Source organism: Amblyomma americanum, chromosome 11 (assembly GCF_052857255.1).
Source record: "Amblyomma americanum isolate KBUSLIRL-KWMA chromosome 11, ASM5285725v1, whole genome shotgun sequence".
Taxonomy (NCBI): Eukaryota; Metazoa; Arthropoda; class Arachnida; order Ixodida; family Ixodidae; genus Amblyomma; species Amblyomma americanum.
Window position 1 is genome coordinate 26928162 of NC_135507.1, and position 17156 is coordinate 26945317.

Genomic DNA, 17156 nt, shown 5'->3' on the forward strand with positions numbered 1-17156 from the left:
AAACACTTTTCATTGCCGCGTCCCCTCTCAATCTCGCCACGTGTCTGTTAGTAGCACGCCTTGCGACGCTTCTTTCCAAACAAGCTTCGCGATCATGTCCTATCTCATGAAACATGACACATGCATGATGAAATGAAAAGCATATGGCGTTTTGCACACTTAAGTTACGCTATTCTAAGCACACCAACGCGACCGCGCAAGATTGACACAACTTACAGACTTCTTTCTACTCGAATGAAATAATTACGTCGTCATATCAAGAAACAGTTTCAAGTAAATATTAAATGTCATAAAACGCGCCATTAAACATGGTGTGCTATTAACAAAAAGAAAACGCATTCTTGGGGGCGAGTGAACCTGTCGACGCCCCGTGCGCTCCGGCTCAAGGTGATATGTACGTGTGCAGCTGCATATGTCTTCTTTTTCCTTGAGCAATTATCAGCCTACTATCCTGAAGTTCAGGTGAATGAACGCAGTAACTTGCATGCTATTAAGTGAATTGAGTGACAGTGCCTATCGACTCCCAGACTTCACGCTTTACTACCGTGGCCCAATGCCTGTTAGCCAGTTTCCGAATGCGGCATTTATGCGCGAGAAACCTATCGAGGCTAATTTAATATTTTTTATGCTACTACGCGGATCCAGCAGTGACGCAGCTGGTCAATACATGCTGCTTCTGCAGTGCACAGGCTTGAAGCAGCCGCCGGTAGCTGCGGCAGCTGCGGTAGGCACGGGCAAACGGAACCTGTTTTGCCTACCATGCGAAAGTCGCTGCTAACATCAGCGCCACCGCATCTTCGTGACGTCGCGGGGTGAAGGAGGTCCATATGTGCTCCCACAGGAAGCAGAGTTGCCCGCTGACTGGCTTGCCCGTGCTCTCTTAACACTGTTCGCGGAACGGAGTCGCATAAACCTAGCTCACGTCAGTGATCCCGCGGCGGCTCATACCCAACATATGATGAGCTGGAGAGGGCAAGCCGCTCCCATCTTGGACACAGTCTGCTTTGTTATCTGGCAGAGAAGTTATTGTGTAGCCACCACCGGGAGGAGGAGGGGTTGCCTACAAATATCCTTCTCCTGTGGTTCCTGCCACTGCAGATGCGGCTTTCCCGCACAGCTTGGAACAAAAAGGCGGACCTTCGCGCAACTCTGCCTTCCTGCGGGAGCTTATACAGGAACACAAGTTGTCACCACTCTTCACGAAGCGCACGTGACTGCACAGTACCCTAAGAGTTTGGCGTACTCGACAGGTTTCGTGTTCCAGGACATGGGCAACGTGAGTGGGCCCATGGGTGCCATCCTCATGGCCTGCTTCGTACTCACCTACACCACGCTCGGAGGATGCTACTCCGTCGTGTACACGGACACCGTGCATTTCATCACTTGCAGCATCGGCATGGTTAGTGTGCGCACGCAATATCTGGTCAAAGCAATGCAAAAAAAAAAAACACGGGTCTATGCTCGGAACTATTACAAGAAGAGCTTCAGGCGCCCTTTCTCGGTAAAATCTGATGCCCCAGTATGGCTGCACGGTCACCGTTCCTCGTAGTCGCGCTAATTGCTCTGTCCCAACCGCAGCTGTCCTCCCCCCCCCCCCACCTTTTTTCTTCCCTAGCCAGCGCTCTAATCGCTATGTGAGTCTCCGTCGCACAAGCTTCTCGCACAGTTCAACTCCTTTGATACAGACTTCACAAATCAGATGCTTTCGTGTTACGTCACAACTACCCACAGCCGCCGCCATTAAATGCCACCGTATGCAATCATATAGCACAGGGAGGTGCCCATATTGCGCAGAGATGGTAAAATTCGCTTAATTTGTTATGCTCGTGTCTTAATTTGTATTTTTACGAGAGTTGACTATCGTTTTGTATCTTCCTATTGTACTGTACTGTATTAGCTCTTGTGCCACAAGGGCGGTGTGGGCTGGGCACTATTATTCTTAATTCTTTTTATGGCCCACTCTACTAAATGTACTGTACTGTATTGTATTGTATTGAAATTGGCTATGCAAGTATACGTTAAATGATGTTGAACTGTGCAAGGGGCAAGAGCCCATCGTCAGGCATTTCTCATTTTGGTCTCGCTTTCATTTCTAGATATGAGTAAAAAAAAAATTCCGCACACATAGTGCAGAAATGCGCAGGCTTTCTTTTAGTTTATTCAAGATACAGAGGGCGCCACTTGATAGCTCTCGGAGCTCATTCCACATCTCAGTGAAAGAGGCTCGCAAATTTCGCTTCTTTTTGAAAACCAGCTGTTCTGGACGAAAACATTTTTCAACTGAAAAACGTTATGAAAGCAATTTTTTCCATACAGTATGAGATTTCACTGTAACAATCATTATATTCGCAGATCTCCTGTAAGCAGGCTTGCATTTTTAGTGCGAAGGCACATCTTAACAGGGTAAAACCCAAACAATAATCTTGCGTAAAGCCTCGGAGTAACTTGAGTAAGCTCGGGTAAGATCGGAGGAGCGTCGCGCCAGCTGCAGCCAATGGAAGGAAGCTCGGGTTAGTTCGGAGGAGCGTCGCGCCAGCTGCAGCCAATGAGAGGAAGCACGGGTAAGATCGGAGGAGCGTCGCGCCAGCTGTAGCCAATGAGAGGAAGCTCGGGTAAGATCGGAGGAGCGTCGCGCCAGCTGTAGCCAATTGGAGGAAGCACGGGTAAGATCGGAGGAGCGTCGCGCCAGCTGTAGCCAATGGAAGGAAGCTCGGGTAAGATCGGAGGAGCGTCGCGCCAGCTGTAGCTAATGGGAGGAAGCTCGGGTAAGATCGGAGGAGCGTCGCACCAGCTGTAGCCAATGGGAGGAAGCTCGGGTAAGATAGAAGGAGCGTCGCGCCAGCTGCAGCCAATGGGAGGAAGCTCGGGTAGGATCGGAGTAGCGTCGCGCCAGCTGCAGCTAATGGGAGGAAGCTCGGGTAAGATCGAAGGAGCGTCGCGCCAGCTGCAGCCAATGGGAGGAAGCTCGGGTAAGATAGGAGGAGCGTCGCGCCAGCTGCAGCCAATGGGAGGAAGCTCGGGTAAGATCGAAGGAGCGTCGCGCCAGCTGCAGCCAATGGGAGGAAGCTCGGATAAGATCGGAGGAGCGTCGCGCCAGCTGTAGCCAATGGGAGGAAGCTCGGGTAAGATAGAAGGAGCGTCGCGCCAGCTGCAGCCAATGGGAGGAAGCTCGGGTAAGATCGAAGGATCGGCGCGCCAGCTGCATCTAATGGGAGGAAGCTCAGGTGAGATCGGAGGAGCGTCGCACCAGCTGCAGCCAACGGGAGGAAGCTCGGGCAAGATTGGAGGAGCGTTGCGCCAGCTGCAGCCAATGGGAGGAGGCTGTAGCGCCAGCTGCAGCCGAGTGGAAAGAGGGTACGAAGATAAGGAGTGAGAAACGCGGTTGCGTGCACACTTGCAGATGCCAGAAAGACTTAGAGGCGATGAATGAAGACATGCTTTCACGCGTCTACTCGGTTTTAACTAGGTTAAAACCCTACCACTTTTTTTAACTATTAACGTTCTCGGTATTGTCAAAAGTGTTCCCCATTGGTTTTCTAAGGCAGTCTTAACTGCTCGATGCGAGCAATAGAAAAACCTTTTCTACGCTTCGGAAGAATGGACCATTAACTTCAATATTTCTATTGCTGTAACTTACAGTATTCGAATATTCAAAATTTTTGCACAAGAATGCTCGCCATGGCACATACCTAGCGCTACTCTGGGCCCGTCATATATCCTACAAACGTGTGCCTGCATTCGCGCAGTGGATCTGTCTGCCGTTCTGCATGAGTCACACCCACGTGGGCACACTGAAGGGTCCCGAGGCCAGCCTAGCCGGAGCCATCAGCACAGAGGATGCCATCAGCGTCATCGACATCGTGTGCGCCACAGCACTCGGAGGCCTCGCACGACAGGCGAGCTATCCCGCATATTACGTAGGCGTTCGGCGACGCTGGAGTACCTCCGCTGTTTGCGATGACATACACTCGCGCTCACAATAACTTGAGACAAGCGAGCAAGCTGTAGGCGGAGCTCACATTGATAAGCAGCCAACTCCCGTCAGTGCTATCAAGAGACGAATTAAGCTACTACCTGAAGAAACATGCTTTTAGAGTTCTCTGAGTGTTCGCGGGGTTATCAAGCCACACTGAATTGCAGTGGTTGCTTGAGATGACGTACACTCGCGGTCACAATAAGGTGAAACAAAGGAGTCAGCTGTGGACGGAGCTCGGTTTGAAAGGCAGCGCACGCCAGTCAACGCCTTCAAGTTGCGAAAGAAGAAAAGACCTAAGAAAAAACGGCTGCTTTTAGTGCTTTCTGAGGGTTTACGGCTGGCTATCATACCACGCTGCACTGCATTGACCCTCAATGCTCTTTACGGATACCACCAACGCGTTGCAGGTTATACCGAGCGCGATTGTACCGAACCATGAGAGCTTATCATTCGTGTGGGAAAAGCCCATGTTTCAAATCTCGGGGTGAGCCACGAACAAGGAGCAGCTGATTAATCAGGCGCTGAGTTAACTAACGAGCAAACATATGTAACCAGCTAGTGCAGTCAATCTCTCCATTCAAATGAATCAACAACTTACTCAGTGAGCCAGTCGCCTAACTGATCAGCAACACAATTGATACGTTGATCGCTTTAACACTTCAAGAATGGACTGACTCGCTAAACGCCCGTAATCTGCGTCTACAAGCGTGCAAGCCAAGCGCAGAATCACCCCGCCCTGCATGCGCTCCTGAATGCAGGAGTTCTTCCAGAGCGTGCTGTGCAGCGATCGAGTGGTGACGGCCAAGATCACCTCGTACCTGTCGGGCATTGGCTGCCTGCTCGCGGCGCTACCACCCATCATCGTCGGCAGCGCCGCCAAGTTGACAAGTGCGTCCCACACCCACCCGGTTCCCGCCATTTTTCATTTCACATTTCATGCTCGGTTTTTGATGCAGCACGAAACAGCCGCCAGTGCTTCATGTGCGCTGAAAAGAAACCAGAAAACACTTGCTTAGCCGCGTTTGGTTCTGCGCGTCAGCCGAACACCGACAGATTCGTCAGATGCGGAAAGCCTGCCCTCTAGTGCACCACCACCATCATCATCATCATATTTTTGGTCCTTCAAACGAGATGGGAGTTGACTTGCCCCGGTTGTTAAGTGTACGGTTTATGAGGGTTTAACATTCCAAAGCGACGCAGGCTATGAGGGACGCCGTAGTGAAGGTCTCCGGAAATTTCGACCACCAGGGGTTCTTTAACGTGCACTGACATCTCACAGTACACGGGCCTCTAGAATTTCGCCTCCATCGAAATTCTACCGCCGCGGCCGGGATCGAACCCGCGTCTCTCGGGGCAGCAGCCGAGCGCCATAATCACTGAGCCACCGCGGCGGCTTGGTTGTTAACTGTAAGGCAGAGGAATGTAGCGGACCTTGAGTCCACCGAGTGGTCACTGGACGTGACCGCACTAGTACCAGCCTGTTACTCTGACGTTGGAACAAGGAGGAGGCATGAAGAAAGGACAGGCACTGTAACTATTTCATTGGTTATCCGCCCGATGATGGCACCCGCAACAGGAAGCGAAGATTTTAGCTTGTGGCCGATAGCACGATGAAAAAAATGTCAAGCAGACATGCCGGGAGCTCTGACTTTAGAAAAGACTCCGCTCTTAGTGCTTCACTCTCTCCCCACGGTCCTCGCGTTGTCAGTCGTGTTTGTTATACCATCGACTGGCCTGTTTGTAGAACTCCGTGACAGAAGCATTGTTGCTGTGCAACCCGTGTGGTTTTCTGAGCCAGTCCCGGCGCAAAATTTGTACAGCAATTGGCCACTTTCCTTCTCTGCCAGACTTCACGGCCATCTCGGCGGACCAGCCAGCCCGGCTGGTGGGCGCGGACGCACCCTATCGGCTGCTGCCGTACGCCATGGAGCGGCTCACGCCGGGTGTGCTCGGCCCCGTCCTCATGGCGGCGTTAGTGTCGTCCGCCCTGTCCTCCCTGGCCTCGGGCTGCTTGGCCCTGGGTTCCGTGGCCACGCACAACGTCTACCACGCCCTGCTCAGGCCGGCCGTGCGTATACCCTTACCCGTGAAGCGATCCCCGTAGAGTGATCCCTATTAACCCCATGACTGCCAAGAAGAAGAAAGAAGACGAGAGAAAGAAGAGAAGAAATAGATTAAAATGGAGGGCGCCGTAGTAGAAAGAGAACTGGACATGACGGCTCTCGCCGAATGTGCTGACGAAGTCATAGCCTAGTTTAGTATCTTTTCAATGAGCACAGTGAAAAAAAACAGATGGCGACAAAACAGCACAGCGAAAAAAAATTGGCGGTGGTTTAGCTCTGGTTAAACCTGGAGTGACGCGATAGCTACAGCTGGCCGAGCGGAACTTGGTCACGTGACGAACCACGTGATCAGCCTCGGCGCCACGCCACCGGCAGCTGCTCCGCACCACGTGACAGCGTGGCGGTGCAGCCACAGGATGGCAGCGCCGCCACGCTGAAGGCTCGAAATGCCACCGTAATGTAGCTGTCGCTACAAAACAGCACGACAGAAGAGCACACCGGAGAACGGTGCAGCGCTGCTGGAGGGGTGAACTATCATATTTCTATAACCGCATACGGTATCACCAAAACGAGCGTCGCTAACTCCAAAGGTCGCTGCCGTATGCGTTCTGACTTACCATTTGCCGTTATGGTTATGATAGTTCACCCCCCCCCCCCCCCCCCCACAAGTAGCGCTGCATCGTATATACTCTGATGTGCTGTTCTGTCGTGCTCTTTTTCCCTGTGCTATTCTGTCATCATGCTGTTTTTCGCTGTCCTGTTTATTCTCTGTGCTGTTTTTTGTGCGCTGTTTTGACGCATTATATTTTGACGTCTGCTGTTATTTCATGTCCCCGCTAACAAATTCCCCTCCACATCAATCACACTGACTGCCCGATAATTTATTCTCTCCAGGCACATTCAACGCGCGCTGTATGCAGGCCCAGGAGCGCGAGGTGTGCTGGGTGCTTCGACTGGCCATGGTGGCGTCGGGCGCCCTCTCGATTTCCGTGTACAACAGCCTGGGCATCACGGCGGGGCTGCTGCGGCTGTGCGCCGACCTGGCCTACGTGACGCTCTTCCCGCAGCTGCTGGCCGCCTTCTACCTGCCCAGCAACGCGTACGGATGCCTGGCGGGCTTCGCGGCGGCCGCCCTGCTTCGCGCGCTGTGTGGCGCGCCGGAGGTCGGTCTGCCGGCCGCTGTCCGACTGCCGCTTTTCGACGAGCGGCGCGGCGAGCAGCGATTCCCCTTCCGCACGGCCTGCATGCTGGCCAGCGTCACGGTCATCCTCTTCGTGTCGGCCCTCTTCAGGTGGGTGCGGTGCGGTTGGTAGAGCCGCTGGAAACGTTTACAGCGAGAGCTGTTAAGGCCACGTTTCCCCTTCATGTGTAACGCTGATTGGTCAGAAGGGAGTGGCGTAATGCATGACGCATCACGCTTATTGGCCAGAATGCCGATCACTGATTGGACCGAGCACAGTGACGTCACTCGTGACATTGCGCGGCATTACCAGTGGCTCTAACGAGAGAGAGAGAGAGAGAATAAGCATTTATTTGTAAAAAATATGAGACCAGAGCGGATTGTGGGTGAAGTCCTCAGTACAACCAAGACTCCAGTGGCGTCCGCCGACGCTTTGGCGATGGCGACTAGCGCCTCCTGGTCTTCCAGGGAGCCGCTGGCCAGCGTCACCTCCCACTGCTCCAGGGACGCGTTGTGCGGCTTTAAGTGGTTCGGTTTATCTGAGCATGTCCACGCCATGTGCGTGAATCTCGCACCCGTACGCAGAGTTACAAAGCATTCCAAATGGCAAGCGGGCGTTTAGCAACATGCCAGCTGTGACCGAGTTTGTCACTGGTACTGTTCGCAGCGCACTCATCGGCACCGGCCTGATGCGGGATGTGTTGGGCGCCTATCAGCAGAAGCCAGCACCCAAAGCTGACGCTTTAGACCAGCCGTCGGCCACGCCATCTGGCGGTCGGAGTCGCCAGCCACCACCCTCGCCGCCTGCGGCGCAGGAGCCAGTGACGCCTGCCCGCTCAACGCCCGCATCTGAGACGCCCGGTCCCGGCGTCAATCCCACAGACGACGGGTATGCACACTAGAGGGAGGCGCCACTTCTGTGAACAGAACGTTCATGGTTGTACGCTGCCCTGAATAGTGAAAGCTGTTCAGTGCAAACCTGCTCATTCAGGTTTACGTAGTGAACAAGTTTCACGGATCACCACTTTCCTCGTAATATAACGTTTCTTTGACAGGGGGTCCATCTGTTGAATAACATGAGTGATCCTGGGAAAGTCTTCAGCGATGGGCCCGCGGCGAACGTGTAATGTTCTGCAATGACGGCGCTGTGCGCACGAAGGCCGTGGCACGATGCACGGGGGTGATTGTGGTCTACCATGGTCACCTCTGGGAGTTAAGCTTCGTCACTGTCCGCTGAGTCATCTTTGCTTATACTTCCATCGGCACCATCGCAGCGGTGACCTAATGGTTTGAGCATTAAACACGCATGGGGAAAGTGCTGGGTTCGACCCTCAGTGCCGCCTTGTGCCGACCAGTTTCCAGTACATGCAAGCTTTCCCCTTGCGTTGTGCTCAGCGTCCGTGGGGTATAATGCTTGGAAAATGGGTCTTTGGCCTGCGTCTGTGCAGGCAAGAACACCTTGTGTCGCCATGCTATTTAGCCAAAGCTTATCTTCCCCATTAAAATTCATCATCACTCCCATCAGTGCCATAGACTCTCGGATTTGTTTTATTCGTAATTCACTCTAAACACTAATACGGCTCTTTGGGAGTAAGAAAGGAGTAAGCTGGTCTTCTAGCGCACATACTTTTACAAAAGAGAGCGCCCTTTTTTACCCCTTTCTGTTTAGAGTGTTCCATTTTCTCTATGCTTAATAGCAGGCTAGATCTTGAAATACGGCCAAACTGAGCTACTCTCCTCCTTTGCTCTCCTCCTATACGCGTCGCTGCAGCGCTGGTTCCCCGTCACGGCAGAAGGCAGCCGCCTCCGGCCAACCGTCGCCCAGACGGTCCAGCGGAACCGGCTCGCCGGCCTCTACACGGACCAAGGCGTCGACTTCGACGCCGCCGATTTCGCTGGAGCAGCTCTCCCAGGACTCCCGCAGTAGCAGGAAGCCTCGGAAGAGGAGGCGGAAGGCCTCCTCGGCGCCGTCCGTCGAGGAATCCGGCGCATTCAGCGAACCGCCGCCGACCACGGTGCACACAATCAGGCTTTAAGTTAGAAAGCTGCGGAGCTTGCTCTAACGCTTTCGAATTACGCCGGGACAAGAAAAATGCGTGCATTTTAAGGAAACTTTTCTCGGCATCTAGCGGATAAAGGGATTGTATTCTGTAGTACGTTTGTAGCCCTTCCTTTACTGGCGCGCGATGGCAGCGAGCTGCTTGATCGCCGCGGCCTCTGCGCAGACTGGTATGGTATGGCATTGGTTTGGTATGGTATGATATGGTACTGGTTTGGTTTATGGGGGTTTAACGCCCCAAAGCAACTCAGGCTATGAGAGACACCGTATAGAGTGGAAGACGTGATATGGTGTGTTGTGCCATGATATGGTATTGGTTTGGTTTCGTTTAGAGGGTTTAACGTCCCACAGCGACTCAGGCTGTGAGGGACGCTGTAGTGGAGGGCTCCGGATAATTTCGACCAGCTGGTGCTCTTCAAAGTGCATCGACACAGCACAGTACATGGGACTCTAGCCTGCCGCCTCCATCGAAATGAAGCCGCCGCGGCCGGGATCGAACCCTCGTCTTTCGGGGCAGTAGTCGAGCATGATAACCAATGAGCCACCGCGGCGGTTTATATGGCATAGTGTATGGTATGGTATGGTACGGCACGGCATATGGGGTTTAATATCCCAAAGCGACGGGTTATGAGGGGCGCGGTAGTGGGGGCCCCCGATTAATTTAGACCGACTGGGGTTCTTTAACATGCAGCAACATCGCAGAGCACATGTCCTTCTTGGTTCTAGTCTCCGTCGACGAGTGGCCGCCGCGGCAGGCAGTTGAGAAGAAAGCGTTTATTCGTTTTAAACAACTCCACAGTGACGAGCTGGAATAAGGCCTTGACATGACTATACGAATCAAGAAGGAAATAAATGTACTACGCTTACGAATACCTTCGTAATGCACTCAGAACACCTCCCTAGTGCATTCCATCCTATGATTCTCCTAGCTATTCCACTCATGGTCTGGACCCGTGACCACTACTTGGCCTAGGTAGACTTATTCCTTAACGGTTTCCAGTGCGGCACTACTCGTCGGGAACTGCTGTTCTTTTCTGAGACCGTATAACATGACTTCGCTTTTCATCAAATGAATGTTTAGTCCACAAATTTGGGTTCGATCTCAGCCGCGGCGGTCAAATTTCGATGGAGGCTAAATTCTAGAGGCCCGTGTGCTGTGCGATGTCAGAGCACGTAAAAGAACCCCAGGTGGTCGAAATTTCCGGAGCCCTTCACTACGGCGTCCCTCATAGCCTGAGTCGCTTTGGGACGTTAAATCTCCCATAAACCATAAAGTCCACAAATTTGCTTTACGTGTTTAAGTGCTGAATCATGCGCTGTTAATTCTCCTACAGACACAATACACAACGCTATCATCAGCGAATACGAGGTAACTGAGGTGTTCTTAGTTAACTTTTATCTCCACCTCCATCCAAATAAACTTCTCTACACACCACATGTATAAGCACTCAGTGAATAACAGCGGCGGCCCCGCCGCGGTGGCTCAGTGGTTAGGGCGCTCGACTACTGATCCGGAGTTCCCGGGTTCGAACCCGACCGCGGCGGCTGCGTCTTTATGGAGGAAAAACGCTAAGGCGCCCGTGTGCTGTGCGATGTCAGTGCACGTTAAAGATCCCCAGGTGGTCGAAATTATTCCGGAGCCCTCCACTACGGCACCTCTTCTTTCTTTCTTCTTTCACTCCCTCCTTTATTCCTTCCCTTACGGCGCGGTTCAGGTGTCCAACGATATATGAGACAGATACTGCGCCATTTCCTTTCCCCCAAAACCAATTATTATTATTAATAACAGCGGCGAGGTTTTGTTCCACCTTGTCTGACGCCTTTCCTAATTGATATTCTATCAATTTCTCTGAGGAGGATTATGATCACTGCGCAGTTCTTGTACATATGCCTTCTTCCAGTCTGCTACATGATATTGAAAATTGAGCAGTGAGGGGCGTTATTAAGTCTTAAAAGTAAGCATGCAGTTCAGTGTCATGTAAGTAACGACAATGACTACTAGTGTAGGCTTAGTCATTGTTTGAAGCCAGCCCTGCCTCGCGAAGAACCATGGTGCACGCCACTCATGTTCCTGGGCATGTCCATAGCAGGTGCTGCACAGTGAAGTCAGAGCCAGCTGCTGCACATGTAGTGTGGAAACTTGTCAGGAGTTTGTAAAGCCTGGCTATGCCACTGATGCCGAACCATCGGAGTCTGACCCGGAGTCGCGTCAGGGATAACTGCTTCACCCGAGTTAGATTTGGGGGTACGGAGAAGTACACGTGGGAACGACGGCGCGTGCACGTTGCTTGAGGATTAACATCCTTTGCCGCCCTGAATATCGTCTACGGGTTACGAATGGATCTTTTGAAAGGGAGGTAGAAAGATGTTGCGGCATGCCAGATGCACGGGAAAGAGCAGCTGGAGTGCTACACATCTGTGTGCATGACAAAAAAAAAAGCCTCTCCCACGCTCTGGTCAATGAGTTTCTGAACTTCGCCCAGTGCTGCAAAGCATCCGCCGGCTTTCTACTGTGATACTAGGTTTCCCCTGCCCTGGTGCTAGGCTTCCCTGAGATGAACTCATTCTGTCAATTTATTTTGTGCTTAGGCTACACAACTGTATAATTTGACTACTTAGTACTGGCTTCAATCCTGTTTTTTACTAATTTCCTCTGTAATCGACAGATTGCCTCTCTTCATGTGCAAGTTCGCCTTATTTTCATTTCTATGTGTGTGCTGTTTGTGCTGCAAGTTTTTGTTGGGACATTGGCCCAGTCAGGCGTTCATTGCTATCGCCTTTTGCCTCTGCCCCTTGGCACTACTTCTGTACTGTCTTAAGCACAATAAACAACAACAACAACCACTGTTCGGAAAATGGGTATTTGACCCCACCTTGTGGAGAATGACACCTTGTGCTGTGATGATCTTTTGTCCAAGCTTCCCCAGCACCATTAAAGTTTATCATCAGCATCATCATCAGTTAATGAGCTTTATTTGAATAGGACTTCCTTAGTCAAGGACGTCGCTGAAGCAAGAGAAAATCGGCTCAAACAGCAAACCTGACGATACTCCAGAAGCGCGTTCTCCAAGGAAGACTCTCCGACTATTCGGTCCTCTCTCTCTCTCTTCTCACCCGGACCACTTCCTTCGAGTTTCCAGAGAGAGAGGAGCTCTGGCCGACGGGGGACGACCTCGTAAAAAATTCACGGCCAGAATAAGAACCCACGGGGCTCTCCTCGTACCGAGACCACATCCAAGCCACTGCGCCGCCAAATTGGGTGGCACAGCAGGGGCCAGCGCCGGGAGCCACAGCTCCAAGACTCCGAGTAAGGAGGCTCGCGCACCTCCTTGGAGCGCATGCACCACTAAACTATACCGCTGGCTCTAGCGGAGAGAGCCAAGCCTCCGAACTGGCGCCAAGAAAAACGCCCCGCTCGCGCGCGAACCTCGGAGCGGCGGCCGCTGGGCATTGGGCCTTAAGGAAAGCTAATCTGTGCGCCGGCATCCTTGGCGCGGCGGTCTCGATTAGTTGCGCTGCGCCCAATTTTGCGCTGCTGTTCCTGCCACTGCTTCTGGTGCCTGAATTGAACGCGGCAGCTGCTCGCACTGAGAGGGGTGGGGGGTGGGGGGAATCGATACCGCAAACAAGACGCCGCCGCCACCACAGGACGACCGACGCGCGAGACGGAGAGGGGGCCCGAGACTTGTAAACAAATCAGAGCGCGCCTATATACTGAGGCGGTGCGCTCGACTTAAGAAACGCGTCGTGTAATCCGTTGCGGAAAGACAAATCGGGGCTCCTCGCTCGCTCAGTCTGGCCAACTGCTGTCTTCCGCCGCCGTTCAGAGTTAAAACAAAACAAAACAAGCGAGCTGTGTTTCCCCGCCGCTCGCGTTCTCTCGCGTGCGTGTTCGGAGCGCATTTGTTCCAGCGGGAAATTAGGGGGGCGGACGAGAATGAAGTGAGCGCGTGCATATTGTCGTAGCGGTTGTTGTTATTGTTGCGCATTAAATCGCGAGAAGATGGAAGAATAACAGAAAGATGGCCGCAGATAACTTTAATTTCGTTCTTGCCAGAGAGGAGGCAAGTTTGCCGATGCATTACACGCCTTAAATGCTGAGCAACGGCTGGCGCGGCGCTTCGGTAGCGACGAGAAATGCGTGAGATCGGGCGAATTAAAGGTCGGATGCGAGTCGGAAATCGATACGGGCAGTCTGAACCCGGCTCGGCATTGTTTAATGTCAAGATTAATTCGTTGATTTTTGCACATTTTCTTAACGGCGTGCGTTTTTTTTTATACGTGTGAACCCTGTTACTTAAGCCCTGAATGCTGAACTAGGGAGGTTAATGTGTTAACGACATTTGTACGGTTCACAATGCAGCGGCGAACTGTCAACAAACAAAATTGTCAACAAAACTTACTGAACATTTCTCGCATATGGGCAGTTCGCTCACTTCAGTAAGATACAAAGAAAAACAGCACTTGACCACAACCACCGACGGCTCACCGAGCCCAGTATTACTGCGGTAATACTGAAAATGAAATCAACATTCAATATATCACCCTCCGCGGTGGTTCAGTGGTTAGGGCGCCCGGCTACTGATCCGGAGTTCGCGGATTCGAACCCTACCGCGGCGGCTGCGTTTTTATGGAGAAAAAACGCTAAGGCGCCCGTGTGCTGTGCGATGTCAGTGCACGTTAAAGATCCCCAGGTGGCCGAAATTATTCCGGAGCCCTACACTACGGCACCTCTTTCTTCCTTTATTCTTTCCCTCCCTTATCCCCTCCCTTACGGCGCGGTTCAGGTGTCCAACGATATATGAGACAGATACTGCGCTATTTCCTTTGCCCCCAAACCAATTATTATTATTATTACTCTTTACATGCGGCGGTACTGCGCCCAAGTTCCTGTTTTGGTGCACCTGCTCCAGACTTACGCGTCATGCTTTGCGAGCATGTTTACTATACCGGCATGCGTACTTTATTTGCACTCATCTCACAGCTTCTGCCACTGCAGTAGAAGCTATGAGCGTGAGGAAGTGGTCTTGACAAGTATGCTACATCTGCGCACTTATGGAAGTCGTCGCCTCGCGCTCTTAACTTCCCCACCACAGCAACAAGTCGGTGAGTATAGAGAAGCACTCTCCGAAAGTTCACAACAGCTGCTGCGCTCCATCTCGCGAGTTCTCGTAGCGGAGTGTTGCTCGCGACCGCGCGAGATATCAACTGCGGCAAAGGCGGCGGCAGCCAAAGTAGCAGAAAATGCATTGCCATCATAGAAGCAAGAAGTGTCACAACACGCACCACGCCGTACACGGAAGTCGCCCGCAACAAAGTGTTGCTCCTATACACACTAAAGAAACGATCACCTCGTAACAAATTAAAAATATCGGGAAAATACAGGTCGCTCGTAGGGTTGTGTACATATACGCAAACACACGCACTATATTCCTTCTTGTATTTGAGCACCTTTCGTTGAGCGTGCTCTCTCGAGCCACCGCGTCGCTACACCAGAAAGGACAAGAAAAAAAAATCACTGCAGCCGAGGGCTTCTTTCTTATTTTTTTCTCGCAAATTAAATAACCGCGACGCAGCGCAACGTTCCCAACTAAAAACTGCACCGGGTATACAAGCAAGTAGCAACTGTAGCGTGCACCACTCCAAACTTTATCCGTTTTTTTTTTTTTGTGCCGTCCCTCGCGCAGAGTATCCGCGCACCCCTCTTTCTGATCGTGCTTGCTTAGCGCGCGGGGTTGGTCGCGCGCTGTACGCGGCATCGAGTAAAGCACACAAGACAGCTCTCGCACTACAGTGCTGCCACCCACCGGCGCCGACAGGATCGCCCTGCACGTGAACGACTGCATACCGAGACGAGCAAACAAACATGGTTTCCCGGGGAGCCAGGACCCGGCCGCTTCTGTCAACACGTGTTGGCAGGGGGCGCTCGGCAACGGCGTACGTAACGGGTGACGCGCACGGGCGCGCGCTGAACTGGGACGCAATTGAATTTGCACCCAAACCACGGCGGGGCGGTGCGCCACGCAATACGGGCTCTCATCGAAGAGGGGTACTCCACTGGGCGTTCAACCGCTCTCCTCAGCACGCCTTCCAAGACAGCCGGGGAAACTTGTAGGGTTCCAATCCGGTAGCGGAAGGAGCTCTTTAAACGAAAGCGAGACGCAGAAACGGCTGAGGTTTCGATAAACCTCGAACAAGCCTAGGTGTGGTCGTTAAACCGGGGGGCCTTCCACTACACGCCGAGACTAATAGTTCATGACGTAGTTTTCGCTCATAAAAATGCGTTAAACAATAAGTAAGCAGGACGACCTCAGTTGCAGGACTTCAGCTGGAGCGAAAAACTAGGTCGTCGCCGCCCGATGCAGAAATTCACGCGGTTTCACTCTAATCGAAATCGGCTGCGGTCAGTGCGAAAAATTATCGAGGGCACTTAAGAACTTACGTGCTAGTAATGCGAGAGCTTTGTAATTCTGTTCCAATTGCATTCCAATTCTATTTACAATTATATTATAGTTCTATTCCATTAATTTTCGAATTATATTCTATTTCTTTGAAGTTGGTACAATGGTAAGTACTAAAACTGATTATTACTGCTTAAAATTTCGTATTTTCGCGCCTATGATGACGTCACACCGTTTCGATCAATCGCAAGTTTTGTAATGTCGCCACTTTTTGGGCGACACCGGTCTTTCGTGTCGACGAGACATCTAAAGGTTTCGCATTAATTCGCTCACATTTCCCCAGCAGTACAACATGCAACCTACAGAGGTTTCATGCACCGTATAGCCATAATGATTCCGACTCTGTGCACATCGCTGAACTGCAATGTCTGAGCAAGCTTTGTGCTTTCCGTGTGAACATTTGCACACGGCACAGAGCGAAGACAATACAAGAGAGGCGTGCTTTGCTTCAGCATTTTGCTGCAGTTTGTCTAGTGCCTCTGCATGAGCTTGTGTGTTTATACGCATTTTGTTATTGAGATGTGTGCGCCTGTGTATATGCTATTCAGGACGGCATTGTTTCGTGTGATTTGAGTACATATGGCAGAGGAAAATATGTCCGATTCAGCCAGTACAGTGGATTCATCGACTGCCATTTTGTTACTTCACCGGTTCAGCTGAGACCGCACATCTCAGATTAATAGAACTGCAGTTTAGAGCTCAAAACGCCAGCGGAACGGAGACATTAGCCCGCGCTCAAGAACCGACTTGGAGCTCAAGAACCGAAGTAGAATGTTAACGCTAATTAGCGGAATACGAAAAATATGAGCGCTTTCTTCTATGTGTGCTAATGTGTTGTATAATAATGAACAAGCTCTAGCCCAACTTCACGGCCTCCTCACTTAAAGTTCTGCATCGAACAAAACAGTTCATCAAAGCAGCCAAGCGTACTCAGGAAAACTACCTTAAAAAATAAGAAAAATCTCTGCTGCTCAGTCATACTTCGGAAGTGATTGTCGCTTGCATGTTAGTAAAGTGTTCTCTTTCCCACTGCCTCATCCTGTAACTCGTCTTACTTTGTTTGCGGAGCGCCGTGTTTAATTAACGAAAGCTATGGCAAGCCATGTTGCGCTGACAAAAGCTATAAGCGCCGTGTTGCGTTTGGTTCACGGAAGCTACAACCGCTGGGTGGCGTCTGCTTAACTAAAAATAACGAAAAAAATGCTGGGAACGTTACCCCCGGCAATCTTGCTAGACCGAGCGCCTGTCATCGGCACGTGTGAGTGCGAGAAAAAAAAAAGAATTACCCGCATAAGTCCTAAGCACAGGGAGCCCAGAGCTCACGTCCCAGTGCCCGAAAATAGCATCAGAAACACCGCGGTAATGCAGTGACATAAACTCCTAATTTGTGCACAGAGCAAGGAAATTATTAACGTCA

The 17156-nt window shown here is 51.7% G+C and overlaps 2 protein-coding genes across 2 annotated transcripts; both read left to right on the forward strand.

Moving 5' to 3' along the window:
* The first annotated feature begins 1255 nt into the window (after nucleotides 1-1255).
* Nucleotides 1256-5060, forward strand: LOC144109526 (high-affinity choline transporter 1-like). Its single transcript, XM_077642350.1, has 4 exons — nucleotides 1256-1399; nucleotides 3747-3896; nucleotides 4735-4864; nucleotides 4933-5060. The coding sequence occupies exons 1-4, from the start codon at nucleotides 1268-1270 to the stop codon at nucleotides 5058-5060; spliced, it is 540 nt and encodes a 179-aa protein (XP_077498476.1). The 5' UTR covers nucleotides 1256-1267.
* A 781-nt stretch (nucleotides 5061-5841) lies between these two features.
* Nucleotides 5842-9294, forward strand: LOC144110871 (high-affinity choline transporter 1-like). The gene is made up of 4 exons (XM_077643943.1): nucleotides 5842-6044; nucleotides 6960-7330; nucleotides 7887-8108; nucleotides 8991-9294. The coding sequence occupies exons 1-4, from the start codon at nucleotides 5901-5903 to the stop codon at nucleotides 9253-9255; spliced, it is 1002 nt and encodes a 333-aa protein (XP_077500069.1). The 5' UTR covers nucleotides 5842-5900; the 3' UTR covers nucleotides 9256-9294.
* Nucleotides 9295-17156: the final 7862 nt, after the last annotated feature.

Excerpts from the sequence above, each read along its gene's own strand:
- LOC144110871 (XM_077643943.1), top strand. The coding sequence starts at position 5,901 with ATGGAGCGGCTCACGCCGGGTGTGCTCGGCCCCGTCCTCATGGCGGCG. Across the intron at positions 7,331-7,886 it reads TTCGTGTCGGCCCTCTTCAG|CGCACTCATCGGCACCGGCC; the intron begins GTGGGTGCGGTG and ends TACTGTTCGCAG. Across the intron at positions 8,109-8,990 it reads GTCAATCCCACAGACGACGG|CGCTGGTTCCCCGTCACGGC; the intron begins GTATGCACACTA and ends GCGTCGCTGCAG.
- LOC144109526 (XM_077642350.1), top strand. The coding sequence starts at position 1,268 with ATGGGCAACGTGAGTGGGCCCATGGGTGCCATCCTCATGGCCTGCTTC. Across the intron at positions 1,400-3,746 it reads TCACTTGCAGCATCGGCATG|TGGATCTGTCTGCCGTTCTG; the intron begins GTTAGTGTGCGC and ends GCATTCGCGCAG. Across the intron at positions 4,865-4,932 it reads CAGCGCCGCCAAGTTGACAA|CACGAAACAGCCGCCAGTGC; the intron begins GTGCGTCCCACA and ends TTTTTGATGCAG.